Here is a 12,979-nt window from a genome sequence, read left to right on the forward strand (position 1 = left end):
ATCTCACCAAATCTAAGTTTTGGACATTTCCTTTAAGTTTGTGGTCTTATATACTTGTTGGTTGGTCTTCAATTATTCTTCAGAAGTCCTGATCCAAAATCCCCCTTGTTAATTTGCAAAAGCAATTTCACAACTAAATAGCATACCCACAAATCTTACCCACCTCTATGACCCCGTGTATTCTTCACCACCATTGGGAACTCCAGGACTTCCGCTTCATCAATCATTTTAGAAAAGTTTTCATGGCCACCTGGTTTGAGGAAAAATTAATTGGCAATTGGCTAATGGTGAAAGTATGTTGGGACCAATTTTAAGCACAGCACAAGGGAGGCAGATGGTTAAGGGACTGAGAGCTAATTTTTCTAGTTTTCTTGAAGAAATTATGAATAACTATCTGTTGAAAACAGCATCTTCAGAGGACAGAGAGATGGCGCAGTAAAAGCACTGACTACTCCTCCAGAAGACCTAATTAATTCCCAGTGCCCACATGGCAGTTCAACTGCTCAAAACTGCAGTTCCAGAGGTTCTAACGTCCCTAATCTCCACTGGCAGCACTCGCCTGCTGCAGACATACATGCAAACAAACACCCACACAAAATAATGGACTCTTGAGAACTGCAGTGTGAGTATAATAGATATACAGACATAAATACAAATACCTCTATCTTAAGTGTTTTCCTCTAATGGTTGCATATTTTTAGATCTGATACTAAGATTTTAATCACTTCTGAAATTATTTTTCTGCAGGATGAGAAACAGGGATTTAGTTTCCTCTCCTTGTGGCTATCAGTGTCCCGTCCCCAGCACATTTTCTTGGACACTTTCTTTGAGAATCAGATGGCTACAGCTAAATGAGTTTTCTGAGATGTCTACGACCTACACATCTGCTCCAGCGCTTCATGGGGCTCTGCTCTGTGTGTAGCACTATGGATTTAACCCAGTTTCACATATGCTGAGCAGACATTCTTACAAGGCTGTATCTGCAACCCTCTATTTTTTACTGTAGACAAAGTTTCACTAAGTTACCAATGCTGGCCTTGAACTCACAGACCAAGCTGTGCTTAACATGTGATTTCCCTGCCTCTATCTACCTCTTGAGTAGCTGGGATTACTGGCCTGTACCACTAGGCCCAGCACGGTTTTATTTTGTTTTGTTTTTTAAATTTGACACCCCACTCCTCAAACATACAATTTCCTTCTATCTCTGTTATGAGTCAGAGGTGTTCCTACAGTGAGCATTCACTAGTAAATCCTGCTTGTGTTTTCATTGCTCTGGGGAAAAAAAATAGAGCAGCAGGATGAAAACAAAAATAATGTGTAGCTATAAAAAGAATCAGCAGGGTAGTAGACAAAAATAAGCAAAGAAGGCTTGTGACATCAGGACAATATGAACAATATCACAATTTTACAGAAATAAACAGTTTAATTCCTCATCATTAAAGGTACAATTAACTGTCTAGTGAAACGTTTTCTCCTTCCCAAACTAAGAAGCCAGGAGCATTAGGAAATCAGCCTTTAAGTGGTCCACACTAATTCTGTACTTTTGTGTAAATACTAAAAGCAGTAACTTAACACATGCGTGTGAGGTTCCATTATTTTACTATAAATGAATTCGTTTTAAAACCTCATTAAATCTTTTTTTTTTTTTAAGATTTATTTATTATATTTGAGTACACTGTCGCTGTCTTCAGACACACCAGAAGAGGGCATCAGATCTTGTTAGAGATGGCTGTGAGCCACCATGTGGTTGCTGGGAATTGAACTCAGGACCTCTGGAAGAGCAGTCAGTGCTCTTAGCCACTGAGCCATCTCTCCAGCCCCCAACCTCATTAAATCTTAAAGCATTCTACTGAGCATTATTTGAAGAAATGATTTTGTAGAAATAAGTGTATTTAATCTTATCACTCAGGAGGTTGAGGCAGGCAAATCTGGGTTCAAGGCCAGCCTGGTTTACAGATGGTGGCCAGGGCTACACAGAAGAACCCTGTCTTAAGAAGGAAAAGAAAAGGATCCTTCTGTAGAAAGCTGGATGGCCTGGCACAACCTGAGCACCAGAAGCAGAGGCTGGCAGACTTGAACCAAGTGTGGTTACAGATCAGGTTCAGGCCATTGGCACTGTCACTCAAAATGTGCCTCTTGTGATGTTTGCTATGGGCAGATGATCAAGTACAAAAACCATTAGAAGCTTTTTCAAGTTCATTATGGCTGTGATATTTGTATTTCACTTTAGTGTTAATACACATCAAATTGACTGTCACAGAGTTTAAGTGCTGCTTTAAAGAATACCACACATCTTGGGGCTGGGGATTTAGCTCAGTGGTAGAGCGCTTACCTAGGAAGCGCAAGGCCCTGGGTTCGGTCCCCAGCTCCGAAAAAAAAGAACCAAAAAAAAAAAAAAAAAAAAAAAGAATACCACACATCTTTAATAAGGTCATTCTCTTAAATAGTATAAAAATATTAAGCTATGAAAAAACCAAGGCCTGTGGGCTACTTCTGACCTACTGCCTTATTGTACAATAAAGTTTTATTTGAACACAGAAATACTCATTTGTTTAAGCACGGTAGCTAGCAGCTAGAGTATCCCTGAAGATCTTACTAACTGGACTAACACAACATTGTGGTAATAAACCTTTTAAACCCCATGTCACAAAGCTAACCTTTTTTTTTGGTTTGTTTTTTCCCGGAGCTGAGGACACCGAACCCAGGGCCTTGCGCTCGCTAGACAAGCGCTCTACCACTGAGCTAAATCCCCAAACCCACAAAGCTAACCTTAACATGTGATTCACAAAGCAGGAGAGATGGTTCATTGGTAAAGAACACAGGTTTAATTCCCAGGTCCTACATAATAGGTCAAATTGTCTATACTCAGTTCTGGGAAACCCGATGACCTCTTCTGGCTTCTGAGGGCACTGTATACATGCAGTGCAAATGCATCCATGAAGGCATTCGCACATATGAATCTCAGAAAAATAAACACAATGACTTCTTGCCTAGGATGTTTCTGTGCCTTGCTATATGATGTAGGTTGGTCTAGAACTCAAATCTTCCTGCCTTCCCTCTTCACCACAACCATCTTGAAAGTAACTTCTATAAGATAAGGTCTTTCTGGTCAATCATTTGTACTGTTAGTTAAATGTAGGATACCAAGTACCTTCCTATGAATTTCTGTGTACATGTGTGATGCATACACGAGTCCATGTGTACATCACAGAAGGATGCCAGGTGTCTATCACTACAAGGTGCCTAATTCCGAGACAGTGTCTCTCACTGGACCTGGAGCTATGCTGGTAGCCAGTGACCTGTCCACGGAGCTGTGGCTACAGGATATGTTAACATATCCATCCTTTACAGGGGTGCAGGATATCTGAACTCAGGTTCTCACAATGGTAAAGAAAGCACTCTTACCTGCAGAGCCATCTCTCTAGGCCCCCAAAGAGACATCCTTGTCTGTGAACTCACCGTAAGAAAAAGTATCTGGTAGAGGCACACCGTGCCCAGCCAGCTCTTGAAACGTCCAGAATTTATTAACACAGTTCAGGATGGCTTGAGGCCGGTTCATCAGCCGGCACCCCATTTTCTCTAGGTGGCGCAAAACAGTGATATCACTGTCGCTCTGCACCCATGGGGTTGGAACTCTCACTACCACCACCTGTGGGTAGGCAGAGATCAGCTCTCCATTGATCCGCAGACCTGAAACAGAAGGAAGGAGAATTAACAAAAAAGGATATGGCGGCTCAATCCCAGACTAGTGGGCTCAAGGTCTATGCAAGCTCTTTTCTATTTAAAAAGTAACAATAGATTCAATGTGATCCCAACCCAATTCTCCACTTCACTCACAGAAATAGAAAAAATTAACCTCAAGATCTTATAGAACCACAAAAATCCCACAAAAACAAAAACAAAAACTCCCAATGCAGGGGTGATTACCATTCTAGATTTTAAGATATATTATAGAGCTATAGTGAGAGTATGGTACTAGCAAAAAAATCAAAAACAAAAAGATATGCAGACAGTGGAGCAAAACCAAAGACTCAAAAACGAGTACACATAAACTCAGCCGTTTAATATTCGACAATGATGCCAAAAGCATTTGCTGGGGAAAATAAAGCATCTTCAATAAATGGTGCTGAGAAAACTGAATGTCCACATATAGAAGAATGAAATTAGTCCCCTATCTATCACCTCACATAAAGACTTTAAATGGATCAAAGACCTAGGCCTGAAACCTGAAACCCTGAAATCCTGCTAGAAGAAAACAGACAGTATCCTGCAGGACGTGGGTGTTTAGGAAAGGACTGTCTAAAGAGTGTCCACTTGCCCCAGCAGGACTTCATAAAATGTGTGCACAACGAAAGCAATCAACTTTTGAAAAAAGGAAAAGAAAAAAAAAAAAAAGAATCTGTGAAGAAGCCCAAAGAATCTTTGAGCTATTCATTTCTGACAAAGAATTAACTAGATATACAAACAGAACAACAATGGGGAAAACACAAACAAAACCAAGCAACCCATCTGAAAAATGGGCCTGGGCACACTGAACCTGGCCACAGAGCACACGCCTTCAATCACAGCACTCAGAGGCAGAGAAGCTCTCATGGAAGCCAGTCTGATCTACATAGGAAGTTCCAGGACAGTCAGGGCTACAGAGAGACCCTGTCTCAAAACATCAACAGCAGGAGTTGGGGATTTAGCTCAGTGGTAGAGCGCTTGCCTAGCAGGCACAAGGCCCTGTTCAAGGCCCTGGGTTCGGTCCCCAGCTCCAAAAAAAAAAATCAACAGCAAAAATAAATAAATAAATAAAGGTTTACTGTCCCTACCACTGTGTGATCATTTTTTATCCCCGTCAGAATGGCAAAGAACAAATGCCTGAGGGGTGAGGGGACTCTTAATGGTCCAAGCACTCCTGCAGTACGGAGAGTACTCAGAAGCTAAGCATAAACCTGCCATATGACCCACTCCACTCTGTGGATCCCGGCTCGGCTACGTCCCCTGGCTCTATTCTCAGTCAGAAAACAGAAAGAGCCCGAATGTCCTTCAGCCAACGGATGGATAATGAAATGTGGTGCACACACACTGTGGAATGCTGTCGTGCTACATCTTCAGATGTGACTACACTTCCTAGATTAACTATGAAAGCCAGGAAAAGTAAAAAGGAACCTCTGCCGAGGTGGAGGGTCAGGGAGGGGAGCAATAAAGTAGAGAATAGCAGAGTGGAGGTGACTGGATGAGGGATATGGAAAGAGCATGGTGGGGACTCATAGTCAGGAAAGCATAGAGGGGGAGGAGGAAGCAGGAGAGAGGAAGGTAAAATAACAGTAAAGATGTCTGAAGGCCATCAGGACTCACACTATTAATTATCTACTTAAGAAAAACCTATCGACCCAAGTGGTAGCTGAGCTGATCACCTTCGAGTTCACCTCCACATTGGCACCACCAGGGCATTTCTCCAGCACCAGTCTGGCTAGCCCAGCCAATGCCACCACAAGCAGGAGGTAGGGTCAGCTCAGCTCACCCACACCCACACTCCAGAGCCAACTTCCCTGTGCTGCCCAGCCAAGTATGGGATCCACTCTCCCAAATGCTAGTGCTGGCGAGGGGTTGAGCTAGCTTTCCTCCTTCCACTCTTGGGGCTGGCTCACCCATGCCTCTGCCATTAGGGCCTACCCTGCTGTGCTGCCCAGGTGAGGTGCAGGGTCTGCAGCTCAGCTCTCCTGCTTTCATGACCTCAGGGTCAGCTCTCTGACGACCACAGGTAGCAAAGGGAGGGAAGAAGCTATCTCACCTATGCCACCTCACAGCAGAGTGGCAGGGGTCAGCTCTCCCACAAGTCTGCCTCTCAGGGTCTGCTCACCAATGTCCTCTGCTACTAGGCCAGATCCACTCACTATGCTACCTGGGCAAGGAGCTGATGTCCTGGAGAGGTGTGCTCAGCTCTCCTGAATGTCAGTAAGGGGTGGGGCCAGGGAGGAATAAAATACCAAAGTTTGTATCACAAAATCAAAAGCACTGTGTTAATAATACTGGATTGGGATACATTCTTCTCTAAAAAGCAAAATTTCTTCCCTGACTTATTAACTAAATTGTGGTGTTTGTGCCACAAGTGTAGGCATGGTTGTGGTATACAGACATCATGCAGGCAAAACACCCATATACATAGAAATAAAAATATTTATTTTTATCAGTGGACTATAACACTTACTGCTCTTGTAGAGGACCAGGGTTCAATCCCCACACCCATATGGGGCTTACAAGAAGGCTTCTAACACCCTCTTCTGACCTCTTTTTGCCCCAGGCATGCACGTGGTAAACAACACATGTGTGCGAGTGTACGCATATGTATAAGTACATACATACATGCAGGCACTCATACATTTTTTTTTTACAAATTATTCAGACATGTCAAAATTACTATTCTGCATAACTGAACTCATATTTACTCACTATAAAAATGGAGGTATTTTTCCAAGAGCAGGGCTGAAGAGATGGCTCAGCAGTTACATGTGTTTAATCCCCCAGCCCCCCAACACTCATATGGAGTTCTGTCTGCAACTCCAGTTCCTAGGGATGGACACCTTCTTGCCTTTCCAGGAACCAGGCATGAAACTGGTACATATATGCAGGCAAAACAGGCATGCACAAATAAAAAAATTAGAAACCCAGGCATTGTGTGGCATACCGATAATCCCGGCAGTTGGGAGGCAGGAGTAGGGGGATCTGGAGCTAGCATGGTCTACATGGTCTACAAAGTGAGAGCCAGGGCAGCCAGAGCTACAGAGAGTATACAATGTATACACAGCCATACTGAAAATAAAGGGCCAGCTATGCTGGAATAGCCCTGTAAACCTAGCATTCAGGGGGTAGAGGGAAGGAGGGTCAAAGGTTCAAGGCTAGCTTCAGCTGCATAATGAGTTTCAAACAACCCTAGTCGCACCAGACCCAGCCTCAAAAACAAAACAGAGCAGTTTCATGGAATCTTATCTCCTGAGTGGCCGCACTGCCTCCTACAGAACTTGGCAGCATAGTAGCTCCCCGGGAAATGAGAGTAATAGAGATCTTACTTGCACTGAGTGCCCTGCTCTCTGTACAGGAACTTATTTCTGTGCCACCTACGGTTCCCAGGTAGGAAAGCTAAGGCTCTGCTTCTGAGAGCTACAGGGAAACCTAAACATCACAGTTACCTGGAGCAAGTCATCCGGGAACAGAGCAGCAGCCTTGACCATGTGGCTAAGCTGCAGCGAGCAGCTGGGGAATGGAGACACCCCAAACCAGAAAGGAAGTCAAAATACACAGAATCTAAGCAAAACATACTCAGCAAAGAACTTGAACATGCATCTCTCCCTGGAAAAGATACTCAGCTTTCTCTGTATCCACCTACAGAGTGACTACTTGCTGATCTTACTAACTGAAATGACACTCAACACCAATCATCAGTAGGGGGATGTAAATCAAAGCCATGAAACGCCATTTCATATGCTATAGAATGGCCACTGTGGGTCGAGTGAGCTGGCCTGGGCATGTAATCAGTGGTATGCATTTTTATAGCACACAAAGCCCTAAGTTCATTTTCAGAACCACAAAAAAAAAAAAGGAAACAGACAAGTGACAAGTTGACACAGATATACAATACTGCATTGTTGATGATATGAATCCAAGTAGATAAAATGTAGAATAAAACAGTAAAAAAATAGTAAATTAGAATTTGGCTTTTGGAAGGGAAATTTGATAGGTATATCAGAGATGGAACTCTGCTGAAATCATGCAGCTTGGCCAGGCTGTCACTCACACTGATCACAGCACTCTCTGAGAGCCAAAGTCAAAGCCAGCCTGCATCACAGTGAGTACCAGACCAGCCTGGTTTACACTGAGATCCTTCACACCCACCCCCACCCCCACCCCCAAAAAAGATGCTGAATGGAACAAACCAGACACAAAGGTACAGAAACTATCAGTTTTAACTGCCAACCTGACACAACCTAGAATAACCTGGGAAGAGAGTCTTAATGAGGGGCTGACTGAGAGAACTGTCTTAACTACCTTAAGCAGTATGGGAAGACTCAGCTCACTGAGGGCAACACCATTCCCTAAGCACAGTTCCTGAGCACAGACATCAAGCTGAGCACAAGCAAATGAACAGCCATGCACTCACTCTACTGGTGACGAGCAACCGATATGCAATGCTGGACTCAACAGGAGGCTGAAATAAACCCATTTCTCACCTAAGTTGTATGTTGAGTTTGGCTGGGGTGTTTTATCACACCAACGGAAAAGTAAAAAATAATTTGGAGAAAACAAACAAGCATCAGAAACAGGATCAGATGTCAGAGTGTCAGATTTAAAAACACTATTAAGTTGGACACAGTGGCTCTCGCCCAGCACAAGAGAGGCCAAGACAGAGAATCACCTCAACTTTTAGGCCAATCTGAGTTTCACAGGAGCTCCAAGTCAGCCTAGGCTAGAGTGCACTAACAGCAACCGCTAGCATAAGATCTTCTGTGGAAGAAGCAGATAGGATACAAGAATAGAGAGAAACAAGCAAAACTGGCACACTAGTAAACAGGGCCTTTGGTAGAAATTTTACTACACTGGACTTAGCTGGAAAATTAATCTCAGAACTTAATTAACATGACAATCATCTAAAAAATTCTCTTTTCTTTTTACCCAAAAACTAAAGAGTGGCAACAAGAAATACGATTCACATATAGCAGCTATTGCATCTAACTGAAAATTAAACAGAAAGTATTTTAAACTATTTTTTTTTTCTCAAATTAATGTCAGGTGTCATTTCAGAGCAGAAGGCTCAGCAAAAAGAAAAAAAATTAATACCACATAAATTTCATCTAGGAGAGCCACATGTGATACCCATACCACTAATTTAAGCCCTCAAGGGTAGAAAAAGGAGATCAGACATTTGGAGCCAATCTGGGCTGCAATAGTCCACCTTATAAGCAGGGAAGATGAAAACCTGCCACAAGTTTGATCAAGGCGGTCTTCCTTACCCTCTCTACCCTACCGGGTCAGCTGACACAAGAGCTTGACCCAAGTATGTCAATTTTGAAAACAAGGAACCTTGCTATCAAATGGGGTGGCTTTGAGATGAACAGGAAGTCTGAAGTCAAAACCACAGTCAGTAAAACTAAGAGATAGCAGGGAAAATAGAATACTGGCAGCCCAAGGACAGAGCCCCACATGCCTAACTTGGGTTGAGCCAACCAACTCCACTTTAGTATAGCGGTATAGTTTGGTAATTAGGTATATGCTGAGGAAATTTTTCCAAAGAAAAAGAACTTTAAAAACATTTTTAATAAAGAGAAAAGTTCTGTGAAAGAAGCAGTTTTCACCTCCCTACAAAAAGGCTGGCATTTAGTACACCATACAGGGCTGAAGAGCTGGTTCAGCAGTGATGAGCACTTGCTGCTCTGGAGGAAGACCCAGGTTTAATTTCCAGCACCCACATGAAGGCTCAAAATCTTCCCAGGGGATCCAACGCACTCTTCTGACATCCAGACACCAGGCATATTATACCTGGTGTACATATGCATGCAAACAAAACACCCATGCACATAAATGCCTAGATATTTAGAGGTATATTGATAGATGAAAGATCCTTGCCAAGGAATTGTCCTGCTAAAAATCAAGGTGACTTTTACCATATGAATTAACCTAGTTAAGAAGATGTCTCACAAGAATGCGAAGAAGCACATCTTTTTGGGTAATTCCAGAGCCTGTGAGGCTAACCAGCATCTACCTAGCCATGTGGACTAATCATCACAGTTCATGATGCTTGATCCCAAATTTTGGTTACCTAGCAGACTTTTTTGGTTATTGTATATATTTACATTTCAAATGTTATCCCCCTTTCCAAATGAAAGAAGGTGCTGGGTGGGAGAGGCACATGCCTTTACTTCCAGTGTTTGAGAGGAAGAGGAGTGAGTTCCAGAGCAGCCAGGGCTACACAGACAAACAAAGCCTGTCTTAGGTGTTAAAAAAATAAAGAAAGAAAGAAAGAAGCCGCCGCTGCAGCCGCCAAAGGCTACCAGCAGATTTGTTTAATTACATTTATTTAGTTTGTGGGACATGTCTTTCTCGTTTCATAGCTGACTGGCTACTAATTGTTGGCATGAACCTCCATGCACGTTCTGAGGCATGAGCATACGACACTCATCCATCTGATAAGCCCTCTTAATAATGCTGCAGATATTATGTAGAGGGAAATGAGAACCACATGGAGAATCCCGGTAAAGGGACTTTTCTTATTTATTTAGTTTTGCTTTTTTAAAGAGACTCTCTATGTAGCCCTTGAACTCAGATCTGCTCTCCCATCCATGATACCATTAGGAACTCTCAGAGCTCCTTGTCCTCCATGAACAGACTTGCAGTGCTCATGATAAGGCTATTGAGTCACCTGTCCTCCTGACTCTAGAAACAAACTCGCTACGAGGAGAGCATTTGTGATAGTCTTACCCAGATTTCCTTGCTCGACTGTCAGCACCACCTCGTCCATCACTACAGCCCTAAAGTCCAATTCCTCTTCACAGCATTTGGCCTTCAGAGCTCTTAGGATCTCTTTCTGTGGGTAGTCTTCTTGGATGCGACGATCTGTCAAGAACCACAGCTTACCAGACACGGAGCTACACATCTCGGTCTGCTTGTTCTTCCTTCCAAGGACTAGCTGATGCAAACTTTTATCTAGAAGGGAAAGAAAATACACATGAGATTGATGAAGTCATCTAGATTTTTGATTTCACAGATAAATTTTGTAGTTTTATGCAAAATAAACACACAAGTGGAGAAGACTATTTCCAGATAATCTGACTACTTAGAGGTTAGGCACCAGACAGAGGATCAGGAACTCAATGTCATACTTGGCTGCATAGAGAAGCTAAGGCCAGCCTCAGCAACCCTATTTCAAACAAATGCCTTCTCTTTTCTTACCACCACTAAAAATATGAACATCTCAGAAAATAAGATTTCTCCACTTTCCCCTGGGGAAGCTAGCAATACAGCAGGTCACACAGCACTATCCTTCAGTACAATTTCCCTGTATTATTATTATTATTATTATTATTATTATTATTATTATTATATAATTCTGTCTAGGTATATACCTAATCTGATTGCCTATTTCTATTTTTACTGTTTCATCCTTCCCTTAAAATTCCAACTCTTGTAGGCTGTAAAGACACGCTGGCACACAACCATCCATAACTCCAGTTCTACTGAACACCCTCCAATGACTTAGTGTCACGCGTAGACAACTGGCAAGCACATACTGCAAGAGTGGACATGCAAGACACTCATACACTTAATAAACCTAAAAAAATTTAATGATAATGCAAAATCTAATTCCCAGGTGAGCATGGTTGTGCACACCTTTAATCCCAGTACTCAGGAGGCAAAGACATGTGGACCTCACAGGGTCAGTTCAGGACAGCAAGAGCTACAGAGGGAAACCCTGTCTTGGAAAAAAATTTCACTTCATTTCCTAGTAATGAAATGGATTGTATAAAATCATTGACGATATTCTACTTCCCCATAACTAGATAACCCATTAAGTTTGTAATTTTATCTGTAGTTTTACTTCCTCTTGCTTTTTTACATTCTCAGTAATAAAAAACTTGTATTCCTACATAAGCAAAACCCTGCATCTTAGGTAGTCACTCAAAAAAGAAAGAGAAAAGACCTTGATAAAGAACCAAAAGAGCTCTACATGATGCCAGCACACACTCATGCCCATCACTGTGCACCACTATTGAGGGCCAGCACTCTTACTCTGACTCTTGTGTTTTGTTTGTGTCCCTTCTTTAAATGGAACATTGAAACATCTTACTAGAGTGCAAAAACTGAGAATCTTTCCAGAGTGCCATGTCTCTGATTCTGAATCAGTTGAAAATTGATATTGCTAAGACAATAAAATCAGTCTTGAAAAGCAATAATTTATCACTCTTAGTTTGATAATAAAGAGGGGAAATTTTTTTTTTTTTAGATAACCAGAGTTTGAGGGCCAGCCCGCTCTACAAAATGAGACCTTGTCTCTCCTACTCCAAAAAAAAATAAATTAATAATAATAATAATAATAATAATAATAATAATAATACAACCCTAAAAACCTTCCAGAACAGTCCCTTATCCACAGTATCCTGGATATGAGGGAGGGCTAGCTCCCCAAACATATTCACATCCCTCACTCCCATCCAGAGTATACCAAAAGTTTACTTAACCACATAACCTGCACATATTCTCTTGCATACTTGAAATTATCTCTAGATCAAATACAGTGCAAATGAGAAGTAAATGCCTGCACTGTTCAAAGAGCAGGAAGGAAGCCTATACACGGTCGGTACAAACACCCTTAGGTGAAGCCACTGATGCAGAGCACGTCAGCAGAAGGAATTATGACTGATGGCATGGAATTCAACCCAGAACCGGGTCAAGATTAGAAGGAAGCAAAAGCAAGGCAGATCAGCAGCTTCCTGAGCAGCAAGACAGAAACAGTCCCTCAATGAAGCCTTCCCCACTTTCCCAAATATCACCTGAGGAGGTCTTTTCCACAGACCCACACGGTAAACCAACAGCATATGCCCTCAGTATTTTGGCTTGCCAAGCCTACCACTGAAGTATCTACTGATTCTAATAATCTCATATCAGAACCATTTCTTTCGCAAGGTAAACAGTGGTTTTAAGCCAGAGGTTATTCTCTGCTACTACAGTAATGACTAAGAAGGCTAAGAAGAATTTAGGCTAAGAAGAAATCCAGCCAACACCACCATATCATCCCCAATTTTGGAAAATTATAAACTACACAGTGATTGTGTAGTTTAAGATACTTAAATTTCACTAGAAGACAATAGGAGGTAATAGAAATACAAAAATGTTTTATTTTCCCTATAATGGGATATCCTATAGAGCCTACAAGATACAAACTCATGCTCCCTTTTCCTTGAACAGAAAAGTTTGTTATGTGTGGTGCTTTGTTTTGAGACAA

General features: G+C 42.1%; 1 protein-coding gene across 19 annotated transcripts in view; it reads right to left on the minus strand.

Annotated features, from left to right (window-relative positions):
• The window catches only part of Rimklb (ribosomal modification protein rimK-like family member B), a 60,166-nt gene that overhangs the window by 13,666 nt on the left and 33,521 nt on the right, over nucleotides 1-12,979 (minus strand). For all 19 annotated transcript variants that reach the window (XR_015685660.1, XR_015685662.1, XR_015685667.1 and 16 more), the window contains 3 exons: nucleotides 10,459-10,683; nucleotides 3,460-3,690; nucleotides 164-250 (listed from right to left, as the gene is read on the minus strand). Coding sequence is in view for 10 of the 19 variants with exons in the window: in XM_087658249.1 (XP_087514375.1) it covers nucleotides 164-250; nucleotides 3,460-3,690; nucleotides 10,459-10,633 (493 nt within the window). In the remaining 9 variants the exon portion in view is untranslated. The remainder of the gene's footprint in view (nucleotides 1-163; nucleotides 251-3,459; nucleotides 3,691-10,458; nucleotides 10,684-12,979) is intronic.

This window comes from Rattus norvegicus, chromosome 4, assembly GCF_021556685.1.
Source record: "Rattus norvegicus strain SHRSP/BbbUtx chromosome 4, alternate assembly SHRSP_T2T, whole genome shotgun sequence".
In the NCBI taxonomy this organism is placed as follows: Eukaryota; Metazoa; Chordata; class Mammalia; order Rodentia; family Muridae; genus Rattus; species Rattus norvegicus.